Source organism: Amblyomma americanum, chromosome 3, assembly GCF_052857255.1.
Source record: "Amblyomma americanum isolate KBUSLIRL-KWMA chromosome 3, ASM5285725v1, whole genome shotgun sequence".
Lineage (NCBI taxonomy): Eukaryota > Metazoa > Arthropoda > Arachnida > Ixodida > Ixodidae > Amblyomma > Amblyomma americanum.
Window position 1 is genome coordinate 113,609,540 of NC_135499.1, and position 20,354 is coordinate 113,629,893.

The 20,354-nt window shown below is 47.5% G+C and overlaps 2 protein-coding genes across 2 annotated transcripts in view; one reads left to right on the top strand and one right to left on the bottom strand.

Moving 5' to 3' along the window:
* Positions 1 to 5,547: 5,547 nt before the first annotated feature.
* Positions 5,548 to 8,003, bottom strand: LOC144124824 (uncharacterized). The gene is made up of 2 exons (XM_077657724.1): positions 7,833 to 8,003; positions 5,548 to 6,434 (listed from the first exon to the last, which is right to left on the bottom strand). Exons 1-2 carry the CDS (start codon positions 7,960 to 7,962, stop codon positions 5,953 to 5,955), a joined length of 612 nt encoding a protein of 203 aa, XP_077513850.1. The 5' UTR covers positions 7,963 to 8,003; the 3' UTR covers positions 5,548 to 5,952.
* Positions 8,004 to 17,055: 9,052 nt separating this feature from the next.
* The window catches only part of LOC144124020 (phospholipid-transporting ATPase ABCA3-like), a 28,199-nt gene continuing 24,900 nt past the window's right edge, over positions 17,056 to 20,354 (top strand). The window contains exons 1-2 of the mRNA XM_077656700.1: positions 17,056 to 17,329; positions 17,992 to 18,222. Of these exons, the coding sequence (XP_077512826.1) occupies positions 17,056 to 17,329; positions 17,992 to 18,222 (505 nt within the window). The remainder of the gene's footprint in view (positions 17,330 to 17,991; positions 18,223 to 20,354) is intronic.

The window sequence follows — 20,354 nt, forward strand, 5'->3', positions numbered from 1 at the left end:
GGCAGTGACGGCCAGATTGAAGAGACTTTACAGACCGCGATCGAACGGATCGGAGATTATCTAAGTACAGTTGGCCTCACGTGCTCGGCGACAAAGTCCGAGTATATCATCATTCCTTCCCCGGGACGACGCCCTTCAAAGATACTTCCGGACATCAACCTCCAGGTGCAAGGAAACCCGATTCCTAGAACAGACAACATCAGGATCCTGGGCTTGCATCTACAGGCCAACGGCAGCAACAACATCACGATCCAACGCATCGACCAGTCGGTTGTGCAGATCGGACGCCTCCTTAAGCGAATCTCCAACAAGCATCATGGCATGCGAGAGTCCAACCTCCTGCGCCTCGTTCAAGCTTTCGTCTGCTCCCGCATCACCTACTCTGGACCCTACTTACGTCTCACTCGTGCCGAAAGCGAACGGCTAGACGCGTCACTTCGAAAAGCATACAAGACGGCCCTAGGTCTTCCCATGTCCACAGCTACCCATAAGCTCATGGCTCTCGGAATCTCCAATACCGTGAGCGAACTGATCGAAGCAACCCTCACCGCCCAGTATGAGCGGCTCTCACTCACACACGCTGGCCGAGCGGTACTGCAGCAAGTTGGGATCTCCCCGCCGAGATCGGCCCCAAGTTACGCTGAACTTACATCGGAATATCGCCTAAATCTCCGCATTCCTCCCATTCCCAAACGGATGCACCCGGAACACCACGCCGAGAGACGGGCCGACCGGGCTCGTCAGTTCGAGAAACGCTTCAGCGGACGTCCGGACGTCACGTATACGGACGCCTCTTACCATCCATCGAGGCCAGCGATGGTGGCGGTAGCTCTCGCCCCTCACCGCAGCTGGTACACAGCCTGCAGCATTCGCAATGCAGAAACAGTCACCGCAGCTGAGGAGGTTGCCATTGCGCTCGCGCTAGCCGACCCTAATACCAAAGTCGTCATCAGTGACTCTCAACAGGCTATTCGCAATTACGATGCTGGCCGTATCTCTTGCCAGGCGTTACACATTCTACGTTCTACAGCACCCTCTTCCACATCTCGCTTACTTCTTTGGGCTCCAGCCCACGAGTCGCTCAGCGGAAACGCCCAGGCACACACTCTCGCTCGAGATCTCAGCTGCCGAGCCGAGAGTATGATCAGCCACCCTGCTTCCGCTGACACTAATATCCCACGCGCTTCTCTACTCACCACTTACACGGACATACTCCAGCACTACCGACTCCAAAGGTGCACATATCCTCCCGCACACCGCGATCTAACAAGACGCGAGGCCGTCCAATGGCGCAAACTACAAACTGGCAGCTTCCCACACCCCCTCTTATACAGCAGGATCTTTCCGGAACAGATAGCCCCCATGTGTAAACACTGCTCAACTCCGGCCACACTCATACACATGGTGTGGACTTGTCCACATTACAACAGAGACAACGCAAACACCCCAGAGACGTGGGAGTCTCTCCTGTGTACTTCCAAGCCAGCAGACCAACGCTGGCTTATCCAGCGCGCGGTGGAGGCCGCGGCATCCCAAAGGATCCCCGCCGACCTCCTCTAAGTCAGCGCAACCGGTCCTTTGACTGGTCCCCTGTTTTTGGGCGCAATAAAAGAGTTTACCTACCTACCTGAGGAGCTTGCTTGAAGCTGACTTCGTTGTATTTTCCAACATGGCCACCTACCGATCGGACGTCGCGCGGAGGGTAGCTGCGTTCGAGTTCGCTTGCCACGCCATGGACGTAGTATTTTCTGAGGCCCATTCGTTGCCGAAGATTCCACGGCCAGCGTTACGAGATCGGGGGAACCCCATGGAGCCCTACGACGACGAGCAGTTCCTCGCCCGCTATCGGTTCTCCAAGAACGCCGTGCGGGAGCTGCTCACCGTGTTGCCCCTGCGTGAAAGTCCCGACAACAGGGGATAGCCTGTTCCTCCGATGCTGCAGCTACTCCTGGCTTTGAGGTTTTATGGGGCCGGTACTTTCCAAACCGTCACCGGGGATCTGGTGCGGATTTCGCAGCCCACGGTGTGCCGCGCAGTTGGCAAGGTCACCTTGCTGATTGCCAAGCACCTGCGCCCGATGCTGGTGCAGTTTCCAGCCGTCTCGCAGTTTGAAAAGCTGATGCGGGACTTTTATGAGATCGGTGAATTCCCTGGTGTGACCGGCTGCATAGATTGCACGCATGTCCGCATCAATAGCCCGGGTGGTGCAGATGCGGAAGTCTACCGAAACCGCAAAGGCTATTTCTCCATCAATGTGCAGGTGAGCAATGAAAATTGAAATTCTCTGAACAGTTACCACTGTTCAGCTCATTCGTATTCGTTCGCGTCGTGTACGTGCTGTCATTTTATTTATTTCCCCGCGGTGCTACGAACGTACAGTCACAAGATTACTTGCCCGAAAGACGCGGGTTCGATCCCGGCCGCGGCGTTCACATTTCGATGGAGGCGAAATGCTGGAGGCCTGTGTACTGTGCGACGTCGTTGCACGCTGAAGAACGCCAGGTGGTAGAAATTTCCGGAGCCTTTCACTACGGCGTCCCACATAGCGAAATGTGTCTCTTCGCAATATGCGATCGAGGCCCAGCATTTTGTTTTAGTACTGCTTTATAATGTAGCTTTGTACTCCATGAAGAGTGTAGCTTCGTTCTCCATGCTCCATGAAGAGTAGCAGTACATTCTAGGCGCTATATTACCACGCAATCACTGTGCAAATTCACCGGAAGGAAGGTTAGTTAATGTTTCCAATGACAGTGCATGACAAAGTTGACAAAGCTTGACCACACTTTCGAGCTGTGGCATTAAATCAACGCAGTATTCCTTTATACGTGCAGGTACCAAAAAGCCCACATAAAGACACGGAATGTGGTCGAAAGGACATTCGGTGTCTGGAAGCGCCTATTCCCTTGTCTGGATATGGGGCCCCAGCACAAGCCGAAACAAGCTGCAGTGATCATCACAGCGTGTGCAGCCCTGCAGAACTTTGCATGTTTGATGAAGGAGCCACAGCCTCCTATTGAAAGCGCTCCCATCCAGGACGCTCCACCGGCTCGCACCAGCACGACAGCAGCGAGGCGGCCAGAGCACCTGCCACCTGTTGATGCTCTCAGCGACAGCTTGTCGGGAATGCAGGCACGACAGGTGCTCATCCAGAAGAGCTTCACATAGGTAAGAAATGCACAGTCCTCAACACTGTCCCATGCATTTTGAATAAAGCATGTTTATAATGCGCACTTGCTCATGCTACCCGTATCCCAACTTTTGTGCAGGAACTAAAGAAATGTTAGAGCAATGGGAACGACTAGCAGCAGTTCAAGCGGCGGGACGAAGAGGTCGACGAAGTGCAGCTGGGGATCCTGAGTGACTCCTGAGAGTGTGCTCATCATGACGCTCTCTGATCTACGACCGCATACCTTCACTGCGAATACACCCCTTTACACTAGAATTTTTTCTCAGCTTCGGAAGCTTTTAAGTTGCGAGCTTGTTGCATTAACAAACTGCTACTCTTCCACTTCTAGGTTCTGCATTTCTTGCTATAGTGTTCTATTTCAAATGCTATTTTTCAAGAACGCTGTATTGATCTTGCAGGAGGCGAATACCAGAAAAGCTCTTGTTGACCCTGCTGCTGAGGGTCTTAATGGCGCTCAGTTCATTTGTTTAAGAGCTGCTGCCTTGGCGGCTTTGCTTACACGCATGTGAAAAATTACCAGATTTGGTAAAGTACAACAGTTAGGCCTTAGGTGGAGAGTCGCAGGGCTTGTGCACCTTTCCACAGAGCAAACATTTGTGTGGCTGCTTTGGTAGTGGCATGGAATTCAGGTTCCTCACAGCAAGTAGTTCTGCTACTTCGTCTTTCCTACTTTCACCTGGCTTGCACTTCAAGCTTGGGCTCTTGCATGTCTTCCATGTGTTGAGTATAAATTTGTTTTTATGTCACAATTGTAATGACAAAGAAGTGCCCATGTGGCAGCGGGACTGCTCTCGGCAAGCGCGTGCTTCGGGTTGGTGCTGCTGGAACCGTTGACTATCTTTGAACGCTGTTCTGCGCTTTGTACTTTCTGCCCGGAAAACCCATTGCACAATCATTAATTTCAAATATCCCTTTTACAACAAAACGAGACGTTCCCAATTGCCTACAATGATGAAATTCCAGATCACTGCGAAGTTTTGTTTTCTGGCTTGCCAACAGAGGTGTGTTATGAATCAGTTATTAAATTTCTCACTTTTTTTTGGCTGTATTGAGGTAAAAAAAACATGAGTGTATTCTTTTCATTTGGTTTGCTTTAAAGATGGTGTAGAACGGTCGAACCTTCAGCTGTCACACTGGAGCCTTCTTTTCAAAAAACGATGCTCGAGTGGTTTGTTGTGCATTGTCGATCTCTCTCGTCTCTGTTCAAAGTGGGAGTTGGTTGTTGTCATAGTATGGTGCAAAAGGTCGATTCTTTAGGTCTGAAATGGGCTTCCTGACATGATCCACATGCCTCGTCCAGCTCAATCTCTTACAACAAAGTTGCATAACGGGCAGTAACTGGCACAGAGAAAGAAGCGAAAGAAGCAGCATATGTGCGGAGAGGATTCCAGGCATTGTTGTGTCATGGTGAAACATACCAACCTACAGTGTGTGACCTGTGAGCATTTTTAATTTCCAAGTGTAAAGGTCATGGTCGTACATAGAACTCCTGCAACTGTTGCTAAGGCTACACAATCTGTCTGCGAGCAGTTGCACTCAATATTCATTGTCCTCGAGCCAAATTCACCTGGTGTTTGTTAGGTGCCTTGCTTTGCATGGCTGAATACAAACCCTAGATCATAAAGTGAGTCGTCATGAGCCAACACCAACAGTTAGTCGAGATCATTGTGTGCGGGCACTACTGATGTTTGGGAACGCCTTGCTGCCGCAGTCATGGTGGGCCACTGAAAGATAATTTATGACCCCAGTAGTGTTTGCAACTTTTTGTTTTGTGGGTTCAATGAATGGTTTGTGATATGACTAGGTAGCTACTTCTAGCTCGCAAGTGTTGTAGTGAAATCTTTTACATGCAAACACTTGGACTAGCGGTTCTTTTGATTTGTACATGCAGTTACTGGTTGGCTGTCACAGCTTAAATCTGGCTTTGCATTTGAGCCGGCCTTCTTGGAACTGTGCTGATTCCACTCATCGAGAACTGGCATGTTTTGAAATTGTTACATGGTTCGGCGGGGTTCGAAATAGCAGAACGTGGGTGCCATCAGCAAGTGTTTTTTTGATGCATGCTTCTTTATAGTCTTTTTTTGTCATGCCTAGTGCGGCTTGTCACAGGAATGTGTTGGCCATATTTTTGAAGCAATAGATTACTTCAGCAAAGCGGGAGGCTGTGGCATTGTATTGACTCAAGCTATGGGCCCACCTTGTAGACAGCATAGGAGGAATCGCATTCTTTAAGGGTTTCGGTTCTTGAGTAGGAGGCACTAGCTGCGAGGGTTTAGGTTAGATGAGACAGCAAAGATAATGGAAGGAGTAGAGAGCGGTGTTGGCCTTTGAGCATTTATGTGGTGGTGACTTGCGTGAGCCAATATTGTTGACTTTTTATACATGAAAACTTTAACGATGTGGCCTGCAATTTTCTCTACTGGTTGGTTTTGCAAGCAATGCCAGGGGAGGTTTTTCCTTCCTAGAGCAGCCATATTTGTAGCATACAGCAATGCGTATTTCTATGAATAAATTGCTGTTTGCATCCAAAGATCCATATAGCCATAGCAGCTTAAGTACCACGCAACCATCCTACCTGCCTCCTGCTATGCGATAGCTCGTCAGACTTGCATGCAAGGTGGTGACGGGGCTGTATGTCTGTTCCCACCGAGTCATGTGCTTAAAACGGTACATGTGCAAATGAAGTGTAGTTATGTGGATTTGCCACATAATATTTGTGCAAGCATTCACACAGCATTCCAGTTTCATTCAGTCATAGGCACCGTTTATTCTGGTGCCTCTCGCAGCCTACGAAGCTGTTCAAGTTTGATTTGTTTTTCAATTTCTAAGATTTCCAATTTTTTTTTCTGGATATCAAGGAGTTTTTTCTCCTGCCGCTCTTGCAGAATACTGTTGTGGTCCTCTCGCATCAGGTGCAGACGCAGTCCATGCTCTTCGCGCAGTAAGGCCGCTCTATAGTCGTTCTCATCTGCCAGAGACCTTTCTAAAAGGGCCATCCGCCCTCTTGGAGCCCTGCTAGCGTCACCGGTGGCCACTGCTTCAGCAGTAGTGGGACTAGCGGCAGCTCCAGAAGCAACTGTAGCACTGGTGCAGCCTGCTGCAGCTGTGCTGGAAGCATCAGCAGGTTGCACAGCAGGAAAAAAGAGATTGCTCTCCTGCTCAATTGCTTCTGGAGTTGCCCCACTCTTACCAACAGCAGCCGCTGGTGACTGCGGCTCATCCACGAGCGGAGGTTCCCAGTCGTCTTCTGTAATAAAGAAAAGGTAAAAATTAGTTGGACAAATCTAAGCTTACAACACATTAGCTGTCTGCCTCAACAGCACAGATTGTTGGGTCAATTGGTGAAGAGACATTATAACGAAAGCTTTATAATGTTCTTATATAAGGCACCACTTGCCCTTCTCGGCGCCAAATAGCTGCCGTTGTTTCTGGGGGCCCCAGTTTAGTCATTCTGTTTTGTTCTGCCATATTCCTCACCTTTCACTCTGAATTATGCCTGATGACCTCACTTTATTTTTTTCTGCTGATACAGTAGTGATAGTCACGCAGGCCCTGAGTTTTACACATGTGGTTATCCTCTAACTCTGCACCTGCAGCTTTTTTGCTCATTCAATGGGTTTCTTTTCAATTTTAGTATATTTGCTAGTTTGTACTCATGCGTGTCCTCTGGCCCAGGGAGCCAGTTATACGCCCTTCCTTTCTTCAAAATAATCAGCGTCTAGAGCTTTGTCAATGCCAATGAACGCCGACAGCTTTCACTCTGTATATTTGGAGTAGCTGAGCTAATCCACTTTCATTTTTTTGCAAAGGTTTCCTTGTAATGCCTGCCTGCTTGCTTCGCCGCATATATGCGACACAAATGCCAAGGTGAGGCATACAAGAAAGGTGACAAATACTGCAGCCTGAGCCTGAGGGCTACAGAAAACATGCGCTTCGAGTGAAACCTCTGCATTGCAAAACTAACAATTTCCTTGAAACTAGCAGCCAAATTCGAAAAGGCTTTGAGCATTACACATAGGCAAACTGCACCATTATTCACAACAAGAATGTTGTTACCTTATCCCTGGAGCACCATCATGTACAAGTACACAGAAATATGAAAATTTATGTGAAGGAGTGCATGCATAATGAAACTGCATTAAAGTTGGCATTCATTTGAAGTGAGGCAGGAATGGCAAACAAGACTCAAAAACATCATCAGGAGATAATGTCATAATAAATGCAGTTCAGGTTGCAGCACTGAATGCTTGCTCCCTCGGTGTCCGACGGTTAACCAACTCCTCGCCTTCCGCTACAGGAACACAGCATACCACTCACATGAATATAAGCCGTCGAGTCAAAATGCCTTCAGAGTGCTGTCCAACAACATGCAGCTTGGAGCAGGTCATCCTTTCGCACTGTCAACGAATGCAGCCTTTATCTGCACAAACATTCAGCCAACCACATGTAGAGCAGCTTTCCACAGTGTTGTATTAAATGAGATTTTTATAATTTGTTGTAGATAACTGCACAGTCCTCATAGCAGGTTCAAGGCAATAAAAAACATTGAAACAGCATCAATTGACAGTACACGCTGCCGTTGTCATCAAAGGAATATAAAGAGAGGAGTGCTGTTTTTCTGCAACATGCAAAGTGCTTTCTTTACCTGCATAATGGAATTCTTCATTGCCTGCTCCATCCACCATTGGCTGCAACAATCTTATAACAGGCAAACTTGCCACTGGTGGCAGGTCGATGCCTCCATCAGAGTCAGTCTGGTTGCCTACCCTGGTCATTATGTGGCTGGCAACAGCAATGACTTGCTCACTTTGAGCGCTCACAGTGCATTCAGCTGACCCTCCTCCTGAAAAGAAAAAAGACACCGCACACAGTGAAGCTACTTTTGATTTATAGACAATGCGCCATTAAAATATTTTGTTCATGAAGTGCCACACAAAAGCAACCAAAGGCACACCAATGCATGCAACTGTGTGTTGTTTTCGCTACGTTTTTGTGCCACCCGTCCCAGCAGTGCCAGGAATGAGTAAAGGTAGGTAGCTGTATGTACAGCCTTCCGGATTTTCAATAGTACCAAGCAACTGTCAATAGCGCGGCAAGTTTGCTCATGAACATAAAGGTCGCCAGTGTAGACACCGTCTGGTCTACGGTGCACCCAATTTGGCTTCGCGGCGCGATAGTATGCGAATGGTACCAACTCCGAGCAAAATCGTCCGTTGTCAGTTCGCTGCTGGCCAGGCGCGAGCCCTCCGTCCCACTGCACTGCCCGCTCATCATAGTCTTCTATGCAGCAGAAATCGCATGCCTTCGTACTGACTTGATTGTAGCAAATATTCTCTGTAGTTTTTAAAAATTACGGAGGCTGTACAGGATACTGCTTGGGCATTATTTACACGATTAACGCAGGCTGCATTCATCTGCGTTTGTAAATAAAGCAGAGTACACTGCACCGAAACGTTATTACGTGCCCATTTACGTGTTATCACACTGTTCCTAAAAAACTATGCATTCCAGTACACGTTGCTTACGCCGACCGAAGTAGAATAATCATGCCCTTATCCATGGCATACAAAGCATGCAGGAACAAACATTTGTAAACGGCCTGCAAGCCGCGCTCAACTGTCTTGTGGCGATCTCTCTTTTTCCTCGCGTCCTCTTCCTTCGACTTTTGTTTAGGTTGGCCCAGCATTTCTTGAGCTGATTGGGGTCACGTCGGGTCACCCCGTGATTGCTGTTAAACAGCCCGGCAATTTCCTTCCAAGCGGCGTTTTTTTTTTTTGCCAGCGACGACACATCGTTTTTTTTTGCACTCTAATATATGCCGACGTGCGTTAACAAAACACAATAACAATTCCTTTTCCTCGAACGTGAACTGAGGCGCTGGTCTCCGCTGGGAGCAGGAAAAGCATGGGAAAAACTGGCTATGGCTCAACTAGGATTGGCTCAATGTGGAGCACGTTGCCAGCCAAAAACGTCAATCAAGTGGAAGCAGCGGGTAGCACTGAAATGTAGTTTTTATTGTTAGCAATTTTATGCAGGTCACTCACACCTAGTGCCTGTTTATGACTGCTGAACGAGATGCGTTGTTTTATAGGAGCAAAATGGGCATTATTATAATAGATTGTTCAATACTCTCATCCACAGACGAGCAATGCGCCCTCGCTTTCAAGCACGCGCTTAACTTGACGAAGCAAGTCAGGTTGAGCATCTATGAAACACGAAACCCAACTTGGCCGTTCTGAAGCCGCCTTGGTGCTTCGACTCGACTTGCCGAAGTTGAGTCAAAGCGCGAGCCAAGTTACATTTCTGCATTCGGGGGTTAGAATCGGGGAAGGTTTCTCAGGCGCAAGCATTTCTTGGCTATTGAGCGGCGTGTATGATAATAATAATAATAATTGTTTTTTTGGGGAAAGGAAATGGCGCAGTATGTGTCTCATATATCGTTGGACACCTGAACCGCGCCGTAAGAGAAGGGATAAAGGAGGGCGTGTATGGAAGTTGTAGACGGAAGCGCTCCGCAAAATCGTCCGCCCGAACTGTCAATCATATGTTGTACGGTAATCAAAATGCAAAATTTGATTAAGCAACATATATGTAATGATAGTAGTAATAGCAATTATATCGTAACAAATAGTGATAGTGATAATGATAGCTACTCATAGTGACAGTTAGGGCTAGAGATAGTGATAATAATAGCTACTCATGGCGATAATGATGATGACAGTGATTATGATAGCGATAGCCATAGCTGCTTGTATAGCAACGATGATTGATATCGATGATAGCGATAGTTATAGTGATAGTCGGTGATAGCAATAGTGATAGCGATGATGATGATGACGATGATGATGATAGTGCTGATGACAGCGATGATGATAGCGAAAAAGGCCGTTGGTTCTAGACCGGTGAAGGACGCGGGTTCGAGCCCCGCAAAAGTCGTGAGTTTGAATCACGTGAAGGTCATGTGTGCGACTATCGTGAAGGTCGTGGGTTCAAATCCTGGAAAAGTCGTTTGGAGGAAAAACGCTAAGGCGCCCGTGTGCTGTGCGATGTCAGTGCACGTTAAATATCCCCAGGTGGTCGAATTTATTCCGGAGTCCTCCACTACGGCATCTTCTTCTTCCTTTCCTCTTTCACTCCCTCCCTTATCCCTTCCCTTACGGCGCGGTTCAGGTGTCCAACGATATATGAGACAGATACTGAGCCATTTCCTTTCCCCAAAAAACCAATTATTATTATTAAAAGTCGTTTGAGTTCGAGTCCCGCACTGTTCGTGAGTTAGATTCACGCGAATGTCGTTTGAAATGAAGAAGGGAGGGAAAAAGCGAGGAAAGGGACAGGCTTTCTCACTACCGCTCTTAAGCACACAGTGCAATCCTGTAATTTTCTTTCCTTTTCCACGGAAAGGAAGTGGCGCAGTATCTGTCTGACTTATCGGTGGACACCTCAAACCCACCCAGGTTTGAAAATTTAAAATTAACCGCATTTCCCAATTTTAATTTTCAATCTTCAAGTTACCATCAAGCTACAGTGGAACCCTAAAACGTTATCACGTCATGGTTCTAAAATCAACTTTAGGGTCTCCTAAGTTTTCCTCTTCATGGAATTTCTGGAGTAAAATGTGGCAGAAAATGGAATCTTTGCTCGTTTTTCTCACAATTACATTAAAGAATATTTTATCGGTTTTTCTTGACTGCTGGATTCCTAACCGCTAACAAAATACAAAAATTTGAGAGGGCATTTAAGCTCAACCTGAACGCTCTAACGCGATAGTGTTAATGAGCTAATGACGATATAAGCGGAACTGGTCATTCTCAACTTCACATTGATACAGTATTGTGCGTTTTTATCCTGAAGACTTTCAAAAATTTCCCCGCCTCAACCGCTGTCTCGTTTGCGGTGAAATTGCACACAGAGCTTGTGTATTATGGTAGCTTTTGTATCGTAGCAAGTTTGACAACAGTACATACTTAGTTGAGCCGCGCACGATGCAAAAACATAATTGCTTGCATCGAGATCGGCGAACCGAAACCCGAAAACCTTTTTTTCGCTGAAGGGCGGCAGTAGCATCATCTGTATTCTGCTGTCACCGTCCGATGCTTTCGGAAGGTCACAAAAGATGTTATGAGCTGAATTGGATGAAGTCACTCAGCAGAAAAAAGAGATCAAACAATATTCTTCGAAACATAAAGCCGCGTTAAATCAGTTCTGACATTTTTTTCCCGCTCAGTTACCCGAAAATGTTGGAAGCGCTTCAGTTGAAGCAGCCGAAACGGTCGGAATCGGGTAAACAAAGGGCCCGCGCTTCTTGCAACGCTCTCCTCGGCGCCTTGTCGTGACACATTCCACTATAGAAAACAGGTGGCGCCACTGCCCCCTCCAGAGAAAAAACGGCGTTTGCGGGTTTCGGTTCGCCGATCTCGGCGCAGGCAGTTATGTTTTTGCATCATGCACGGCTCAACTAAGTAAGTACCGTTGTCAAACTTACTACGATACAAAAGTCACCATAATACGCAAGCTCTGTGTGCAGTTTCACCGCAAACGAGCCAGCGGTTAAGGCGGGGAAATTTTTTAATGTCTTCACTATAAAAACGCACAAAAATTAATCTGGATTAGCTTAGCTAATCCAGGATATACGAAGCGAAAGTTGTCGGCATTCACTGTGTTCATTGGCGTTGGCGTTGACAACGTTCTAGATAGCGATGGCTTTGAGCAAAGGGAGAGCCCATAACTGCCTCCATGGATATGCGGACGCCTCATTCGTGCATTGCTACATGTGGTGGCGGTGAAAGAGAGATGTGGCCTGAATGCATTAGGGCTGACTGCGTTGTGGCTGACATGCGGCACTGCGGTAATAGCTAGGCCGCAGCGTTCATTTCGGGATCAATCTCTTACGATCAACCATTGACTGCATGCCATGCGCCTCCCAGGGTGGCAGGGAGGGCACGCAGCCTATCCAGTGTGCAGAACGCAATCAAAGCAGGCTTTTACAGTTGGACACAAACGCGACGTACATGAAAGTGAGATTGAGGTCTCCACTGACCCACGGAGCCGGTTGTGCGCCTCCCTTTCGAGAAAATGAATGGCCTCTGCAAAGTTGTGAACGCCAATTAACTCTGTGAACGCCGTCCGCTCACTTGCTTTGTTTGGTTTTTGAGAAACGGAAATAGCACAGTAACCGTCTCACATATCTCGGTGGACACCCGAACCGCGCCGTAAAGGAAGGTATAAAGGAGGGAGGAAAAGAAGAAAGAGGAAACTGAAAATTGAAAGTTGGATTTGGAGGAAATGCGCAGCGCTGCGCATCGGCGGTACACCTGTGGCTCGGTGCTACTAGTGGCGTATGATTAGGGAGCGAGAGAAAGAGAAATATCCGCGGCGAGGCGCGTTGTGATGTCATGTGCCTCCTCAGAGCACCGCCACGGCGAAATCGCATGTTCACTGCCAGTAAAACTTTCGCTTTATTGCTGTATGTCCCTGGGAGCGGTGGCTCGGTGGTTAGAGCGCTCGGCCTTTATCCCCTCCCTTACGGCCAGGTTCAGGTGTCCGCCGATATGTGAGAAAGATACTGCGCCATTTCCTTTCCTCAAAAACCAATTTTCAATTTTTTTTTCCAGGTTCGAACCCGACCGCGGCGGCTGCGTTTTTATGGAGGATAAACGCTAAGGCGCCCGTGTGCTGTGCGATGTCAGTGCACATTAAAGATCCCCAGGAGGTCGAAATTATTCCGGAGTCCTCCACTACGGCACCTCTTTCTTCCTTTCTTCTTTCATTCCCTCCTTCATGCCTTCCATTACGGCGCGGTTTAAGTGTCCAACGATATATGAGACAGATACTGCACGACTTACTCCCCCCATCCAAAAAAAAAACAAAAACAATTATTCATTTTTTTCAGTGGTGCAGCGGTGAAGGGATGGGCCACTGCCCTCCGACGGCAGGTGCTGCCACCTGTGGGTTCTGTGCGACCCATGTTGCGCTTCGCGAGCAACCTCTCACGATCAGTCGTTAATTACTTCTAATTTGTCAGGGTGTACAAGTGAAATGCGCTTCGATTCTTCGTTTCAATGGAGGTTAAACGCTAAGGCGCCCGCTGTGCGATATGAGTGGACGTTAAAGATTCCCAGGTGGGCGGAATTATTTGTTGAAAATTATTACGGATTCATCCACGACGTCACCTCTTTCTCTCTTTTTTCCTTCACTCACACCTTCCTGCCTTCCCCATAAGGCGCGGTTTTGATGTCCACCGCAATGTGAGAGAATTACTGCGCCACTTCCATTCCTCAAAAACGAATTTTCAATTTCAGGGAAGAAGAGGACGACGAACCATGTCACGTGGATGACAACGAAGCGCGTTCTCTGCCGTTGTGTTTTCGATTCAATGCCGGCTCGCAATTCGTTGATTGCTCCGGTCAACAGGCGGTTTGCAAGACCCCTCGAGCATCCAAGGTAAGCTAGAGAGGACTCTAAATGTTGAACGGAGTTCAGGGTGGTAGTAAACGCCCGGTTTAATTTGAAACATGTTTGGCGAAGATATGAGATCTTAGGCTTACAATATGGAAACGTATGCCATTGACTGAATTGCTAATGACTGGAATGTTAATGACTGAAAAGTATGATTAATTACTGAATGCCTAAGCTGTTTATTTCTGATTATTAGCTGTTTAGTCAAATGACGTCCGACGGGGAATTTGGTTGTTAAGGAAGGGGCGGGTAGGGACCTATTTATAGAGGAGGGGACGGCTTGGGTCGTCGAGCCACGCTATACGCTGCTTTACTGATGCCACTTGGCATATTTGCCAATATCTTACTAGATGAGGGTCACTCCGGCTCTGGTCAATGCACGAAATTCCTCGCCATCGGTTAGAAAACCATGCTTGGCGACGAGTTTGCCGCGTCCCTTGCGGAACCCTGAACAATGCCAAACTAGGTGATATAGGTCCGCACGGGACACAAAGCCGATGTACGGGCACTTCATGACGTCTACATTGCCCCCATGATGCCAGCGAGGGCAGGTAAACCATTTCAGGGTGATGTTTGGTGTGTAGGCGGCATTGGCAATGATCTTATTAAACAAGATCTGCTCATGCCGTATGAGAGCAGCTGGGGTGGCAAGGTAACCTGGTGATGTAACGGCTTTAAGTCGAGCATGGCTTCTCTGTTGGGCACGCTATAGTCTGCACATTAGGACAGCCAAGTTGTTGGACATATCAGCAGGGTCGTCGGTAACGGCGGGGTGTGCTAGCAGAGGAAGGAACGAGATCCTATCCCGAGCAGCGTTGTGAGCGGACTGGTTCCCGTCGTCATCGCCCGTGTGTTTAGGGATCCACGCAAGGCGGAGGCGCACGTTGCGTGTTAAGAGGGCTCTGATTATAGAAGTAATCTGATCCCCTATTGGGTGCGCCAAGAATGGTTTGTGGAGCTCATGCACTGCCTCATGTGAATCAGATAGTGTTCGGATATTGCGTGACATGTAAGGTTGTAGCCGTGGATCACAGGCCAGAACGTTATCCAGCTGTAGGAGAGCGCCGTATATAGCGAGCAGTTTCCCTTCCTGTATGCGCCCATCGGGTACACGAATTGTACGGCAGAAATTGTAGTTGAGACTGTCACGGCTGCGCCATGCCACTGATATGGCGCCGTCTTTCAGGGATGCATCTACGTATATGCCCTCCTCATCTTGTCCATTATCAGCAGCTGTGTCTCGAGCTAGGTGGACCTTTACTGCCGTGTGTGCTCTGGGTGGAGAAGTACGTGGACGAGGTGTGGGCGAATCCAGGGTGGTGAGGATGTCTGCTGCGTCGATTATGCATTGGCACCACGGATAGCCGTCATTGGCCCCCAGCGACATTATTGTGTTCGGACTAGTTATTACGGCCTACGCTTTTTTTGATCTTGAGTGGCGTCGACCGAAGTTGTCCGCAAAACTGTCCGCACGAACTCTCAGTCGTTAGTTCAATGGTTATTAAAACAAAATGTAAAAGTTCATTAAGCAACAGTTGATAAGCAACATATATGCCGGGAGAGTAGTGATAGTAAACAGATAGTAAAAAAGTAATATTGATAATGGTAGCTACTGATAGTTACAGTCAGTGTGAGTGATAGTTGGTGATAGTGATGATGAGGATATTCATGACAGGGATATCGATGGGTTAAAAGAATGAATATAAAGAGAAATACAGAATTAAAACCTACAACAAATGAAAATTAACTAAACTAAAACAATGAAATAAAAATAATAAAAAATTGAAAAATGAAAAATGAAAAATGAAAATGTAGATAAATAGAATAAAAATAAAACAATTCAATTAAAATGTATGAAGAAAGAAAGGGAACGGAAATGCGGATCTTAAGCAGACTTATGTGCTATTCTGTAATTTTTGATTGCATACTAGTAACCCTGGGACGTACCCTGGCACGTTTTCGTGCCGTCATGCGTGACGTCATGCATGACGTCACTCAGGTCTGACCAATCTGCATGAACGTACCCGCCGCGATGATCGCGTTTCGATGGAGGCGAAGCACAGAAGGCACCTGTGTGCTGTGCGCTATCAGCTCAATGTTAAAGATCTCCAGGTGGTCTAAATAATTCCGGTGCCCTTCACTAAATACTCCGACTGACCACCACTGTAGATTTGTGGTTATGGCTCTCGGCTGTTGACCCAAAAGTCGCGGGTTCGATACCGGCCGGGGCGGTCGTGTTGCGATGGAGGCGAAATTCTAGAGGCCGATGTACTGTGCGATGTCAGTGCCCGTTAAAGAACCCCAGGAGGTGGAAATTTCCGGAGCCCTTCTCTACGGCGTCCCTCATAGCCTGAGTCGCTTTGGGACGTTAAACACCCATAAAACCATAAACACTCCGACTGGCATCTGCAGTTCGCAACACCCCAGTTGCTGCTGGAGTTCGCATGACCGCGGTGATGAATGTCGGGTTATTTTTTTTTTGTCTTCCACTTGTTCTCTTGCTTCCAAGCTGAAATGGATGACATGGAACACCCCCACTCTTTGCCGTGCATGTGGCCACATATGCACCGTACTCTGCCCATGATATGCATATGGCGATGCTTGTAAAGACAAAGAGTCTGTCTTTGTTGATACTCGGGTTATCTTGGAGCTACATTAATAACAAGGTGGCAAGTTCAATGCGGAGGCAAAAGTGACGCACAAAAAGCTGCAATGGAAGGCCGCGACCAACGCTATGCATTGAGAAAATACTGGACGGGCGCTCGTACTGTCACCTAGTGGTGACGGCAGTTCGGCGAGCAGAAAGACAGCGAAAAAGGCTTCTGAAGGAAATAGTTTAAGGCACACCTGAGCCCACAAAGAACTCAATGACTCGGCGGCGGCGTAGCAACATGCGTGCTCGGAGGTCGCCGAACGGAATGCCTGCCACTCTCGGCGTCACTCAATTTAATACCGACAACCAACTTCCGAGATACGGCGAGCAAAGTACCACAACACTCTGGAGCAACATAAGATCGGTGCTCTCCGAGCGCGATCAATCGAGGTAAATCTGGTAGCGTCTTGCATCACAAACGCAGCGCTAAAACCGTGTGCCGGCAGGTTTGATTAATGAACAAGCAAACATCAAAAAATATTTTCGTCAATACAATGTGGTGACAAAAATCTACGTTAGCAGTATTTGTTATACACCTCGCTTTTACATTTCTCACCTTCCTATTGCGTCTTTGAGTGCGATTTCGCCGCCGACTTGCGCTGCACTGCTGCTACGTTGGCTTGTGGTGGATGGAAGATTCTGGAGGGTGCCAAAGGTGTGAGATGATGCCGTCATCAAAAGTTCTTGTTTTGCGCTGTTTATGTGATCTTTCCAGTACCACGGGAGGCCTGGTGTTTGGCTCCCGACCTGACCCATAATGGTTCACCAGACAGCAGCCGTCGTGTGGCGCACCCTGGTGGTTCAGTGCATCAAACGCCGCTACGTGAGCTCACTGCTGGAGCTGCTGAGTGTCGTGGTGCTCGCCATCGCCTTTCTGTCCTCCAACTTCGGCAGCCGTCCGGGCTTGAAGGAGATCTACCTGAACGAGATGGCATTGCGCGCGCCCGATGAAACGAGGCAGAGACCCATTTATTACGCACCCAAGACAGAGTACACCGAACTGCTTATGAACGCCTCGTTTGGAGATAGAGGTAAGCCTAGGGGGTGTTTCGTATCCCGGTATGAGTCAAAAGTGTCAAATTTGCACTTCAACACAAAGAATGGAGCTGCTCGGTAATAAAGAAAAGTAGGTTGTCTTTCTAAGGAGAATGATGTAACTTTTCTTAAACAACATGTTGAAGAACTCCGTCGAATAAAGGGCGAGAAACCACAAAGTTTTCGTCTGATTGGCAGAAAATTCCTAAACTTTTACGCGGCTGTCGTGAAGACAGGAGCAGTCACTTTATCACAATGGGTTTTCGTCATATCAACGTGGTCCTAAGTCCTTGGTTGAAATACCCTTGTTGTTGGTAAAAAGGAAAGTATCCATTGTGCGTTACCCTCTCTTCCCAACCCATTTCAGTGAAACTATTTGCTTCCGCGCACGTAACTTTAAATTGCTTCAGTTTAACAGTTGACTTCTGCCGGCATCATAGAGATATATGAGGACAAACAATATGCAGCTGCAAGCACAAAATCGTAAAATAGGGGGCGAGGACAAATCTGTGAATTTCCCTTTTGATCAAATCTCACTGCCAGCGCTTCCGTACATTTGTTGACTACTGTGGAGCGGTAAAATAAGCTTTTGCTGAGAAATCTGAAGTTACAGTTGTAATCTTTTCCGGAATAGATGTTCTGGTTTTCCGCTTTGCAGATCTGCAGGGCTTCCTGAAGGAGGAGGAGCTCCTGGACAAGTGCGAGAGCACGGGCGTCGACCTGTGCGTGTACTTCTCGCAGAGCGGCCGCGGTGGTGACGGCAGTCCGTCGCTCGCATACAAGCTGCACTTCTTCGAGAGCGAGCCGCCGCTGAAGGACGCCTTCGGAGTCGACTTCCGCTATCCCAAGGAGTTCTACTACGAGCAGGAGTACGAGAAACCGCAGTTCGGTGAGCGGCGGAAGCCATCGGTATGGTTTCGGTTCCTTATACTGGACGGCATTACGCTCGCCATTGAATGTTCTTCAGAGTCAGGTACATAACCGCTGGCAGCAATCGCAACGCGTGAGTTGTATCGGCAAGCCCACGAAAATGACTTCTGTACTGAAACCATAAATTAACTTCTCAGCGAATTAAAAGTGTGAGCTCTGCTCTAGTGCGCTCCCCTCTAGAGGCCGCGTATGCTGGTGAAGTGGCGATGTAGATTTCGGTTATTAAATATGCGTAGAGCTCTTGGTTTTCGGATGTTAATTTTTTTACATTCAGGGGGTAAAATAGGGTTATTCAGCAAAAATTCTCGTAATTCGTCCTTTTAAAGATCACAAAGTTTATTTTAAACGGTAAAGAGCCTTAGCGCAAGACGTCGTTAGTGTGGATAGCGCTTGATACATGATACCGAATAAATTCCTGCCAGTACCCGTATTTTGTCTTCTCGTTTCTAAAAGTCAATTTTCGAACGTATCCTCAAATTAATCCACGTCATGAATGACAAGCGATAAAATATATCTGTGATCATGAGTTGAACGAACACTCTCCTTTAATGAGCGCAACATATCCGCTAATTATCGTACGGTGTCTCCAGCTTTGTTCAGCAAAACGTATCTTCTTTCTGCTCTTTCATTTGTACCTACATCTTAACAATAAGCACATTTCGTTGCCCTTGTGTTTGCTCCACAAAGGTCATTTTCGGGGAGAAAAAGGGTTCAACACCATTTTTTTAGTGTTTGTTTGTGTGTTTGTGGCGTTTTGACGTCCCAAAGTGACTCAGAATAGGAAGGATTTTTTAGTCCGACCTGGGGTTCCCTTGCAGTATGACTCCTCAAGCAATTACTGACATTTATTACCGCACAGCACGCATAATAGCCTAATGATAAGTGAAATGTGTCGCCGAACTCAGACAGTCGTCGCTGTTAAAGTTCTTAAGGAACACTAATCCAACACTGTACGATTGTTCGTGATTCGTATAGCGTCAGCATTATACATGTGTAACCTTAAATCTGGTTTAGTCTTTCTGTGCGGCGCTGCATGCTGACCCACCGAAATCGTCGGCAGCGAGGAGCGAAGTATTATGGGCCAGTAACACCATAAGCCTTTGTAGCAGGAACTCCTTAACCTGTGTTTTCTATTCGTTGGGCAGTATTTTAACTCTCACCAACATTAAAATGCTTGGATATAAATTAACAGCGCATAATTGGCTATCTAAGGACGGTTGCGCTTGCACACGTGCGCTGGCTGAGTTTCCTCGCTAGGAATGGCCATCGCACTTAATGTTATAATCTGCACCTGGCCGCAACATTAATTTAGCTAACCGCATCTTTTCGTGTGTTCTGCAAACTGCGCGTACCGCGTTAGTAATGTCGGCACATATGCACATGCATTCGCACCTCCTTGCGCAGAAAAAAAATACCAGGGCATTTAGCATAGGGCTACCGCAACTGTCACCGCTTGCGGTGTACCGCACGCTTCCACTGCGCATGCGCAGATAGTCCTGATGCGGCAAGTCTGACCGCAATTACCGGGCACATGGCGCCATGTATAGCGCGCTAGGGCGACCTGCACATGTCATGTGCACTGACTGCGCTATACACGGTACTCATGTGCACGGTAATCGGAGAGGTGGCGGTTTGAGCTATGCTGAAAGTCTTTGCCGTTCGGCGCGATAGTACATTTGCAGAGGTCAACTGTTTCTAGGAACAGGCTATGATTCGCGGAACGCAAAGAGCCGATGATGGCACAAAAGAGCCGAGGTTGAAATCGTGATCACGATCGCAGTCGAAGAGGCTGTGCGAGATGCTCGACGCTGGAAAACTCATATTCGTTCTGTCACCACATTGCCGACTATATGCGTGACAATTTGTAAATATCTTCGAAGCTTTCCGGTTACCTCTGTAATTTTACTCCCGACAACAAGTCCTTGAGGATTGCACGCTACCTGTTTTGTTATTTGTAGTATCCAATGCTTTCAGGTAATCAAGTATGTCTCAATAGGTTTCAGGTAATCTCCAATTTCACGCTCTTGATGTTGCATTGGTGCAGTATAGTAACTAATCAATACGAAACAGCGAACACAGCTCTACACATTT

What these genes read in the sequence shown, in the direction of transcription:
- LOC144124824 (XM_077657724.1), bottom strand. Translation starts at nt 7,962, where the DNA reads ATGACCAGGGTAGGCAACCAGACTGACTCTGATGGAGGCATCGACCTG. An exon ending in TGAAGAATTCCATTATGCAG is followed by an intron (nt 6,435 to 7,832) that starts GTAAAGAAAGCA and finishes TCTTTATTACAG; the next exon opens with AAGACGACTGGGAACCTCCG.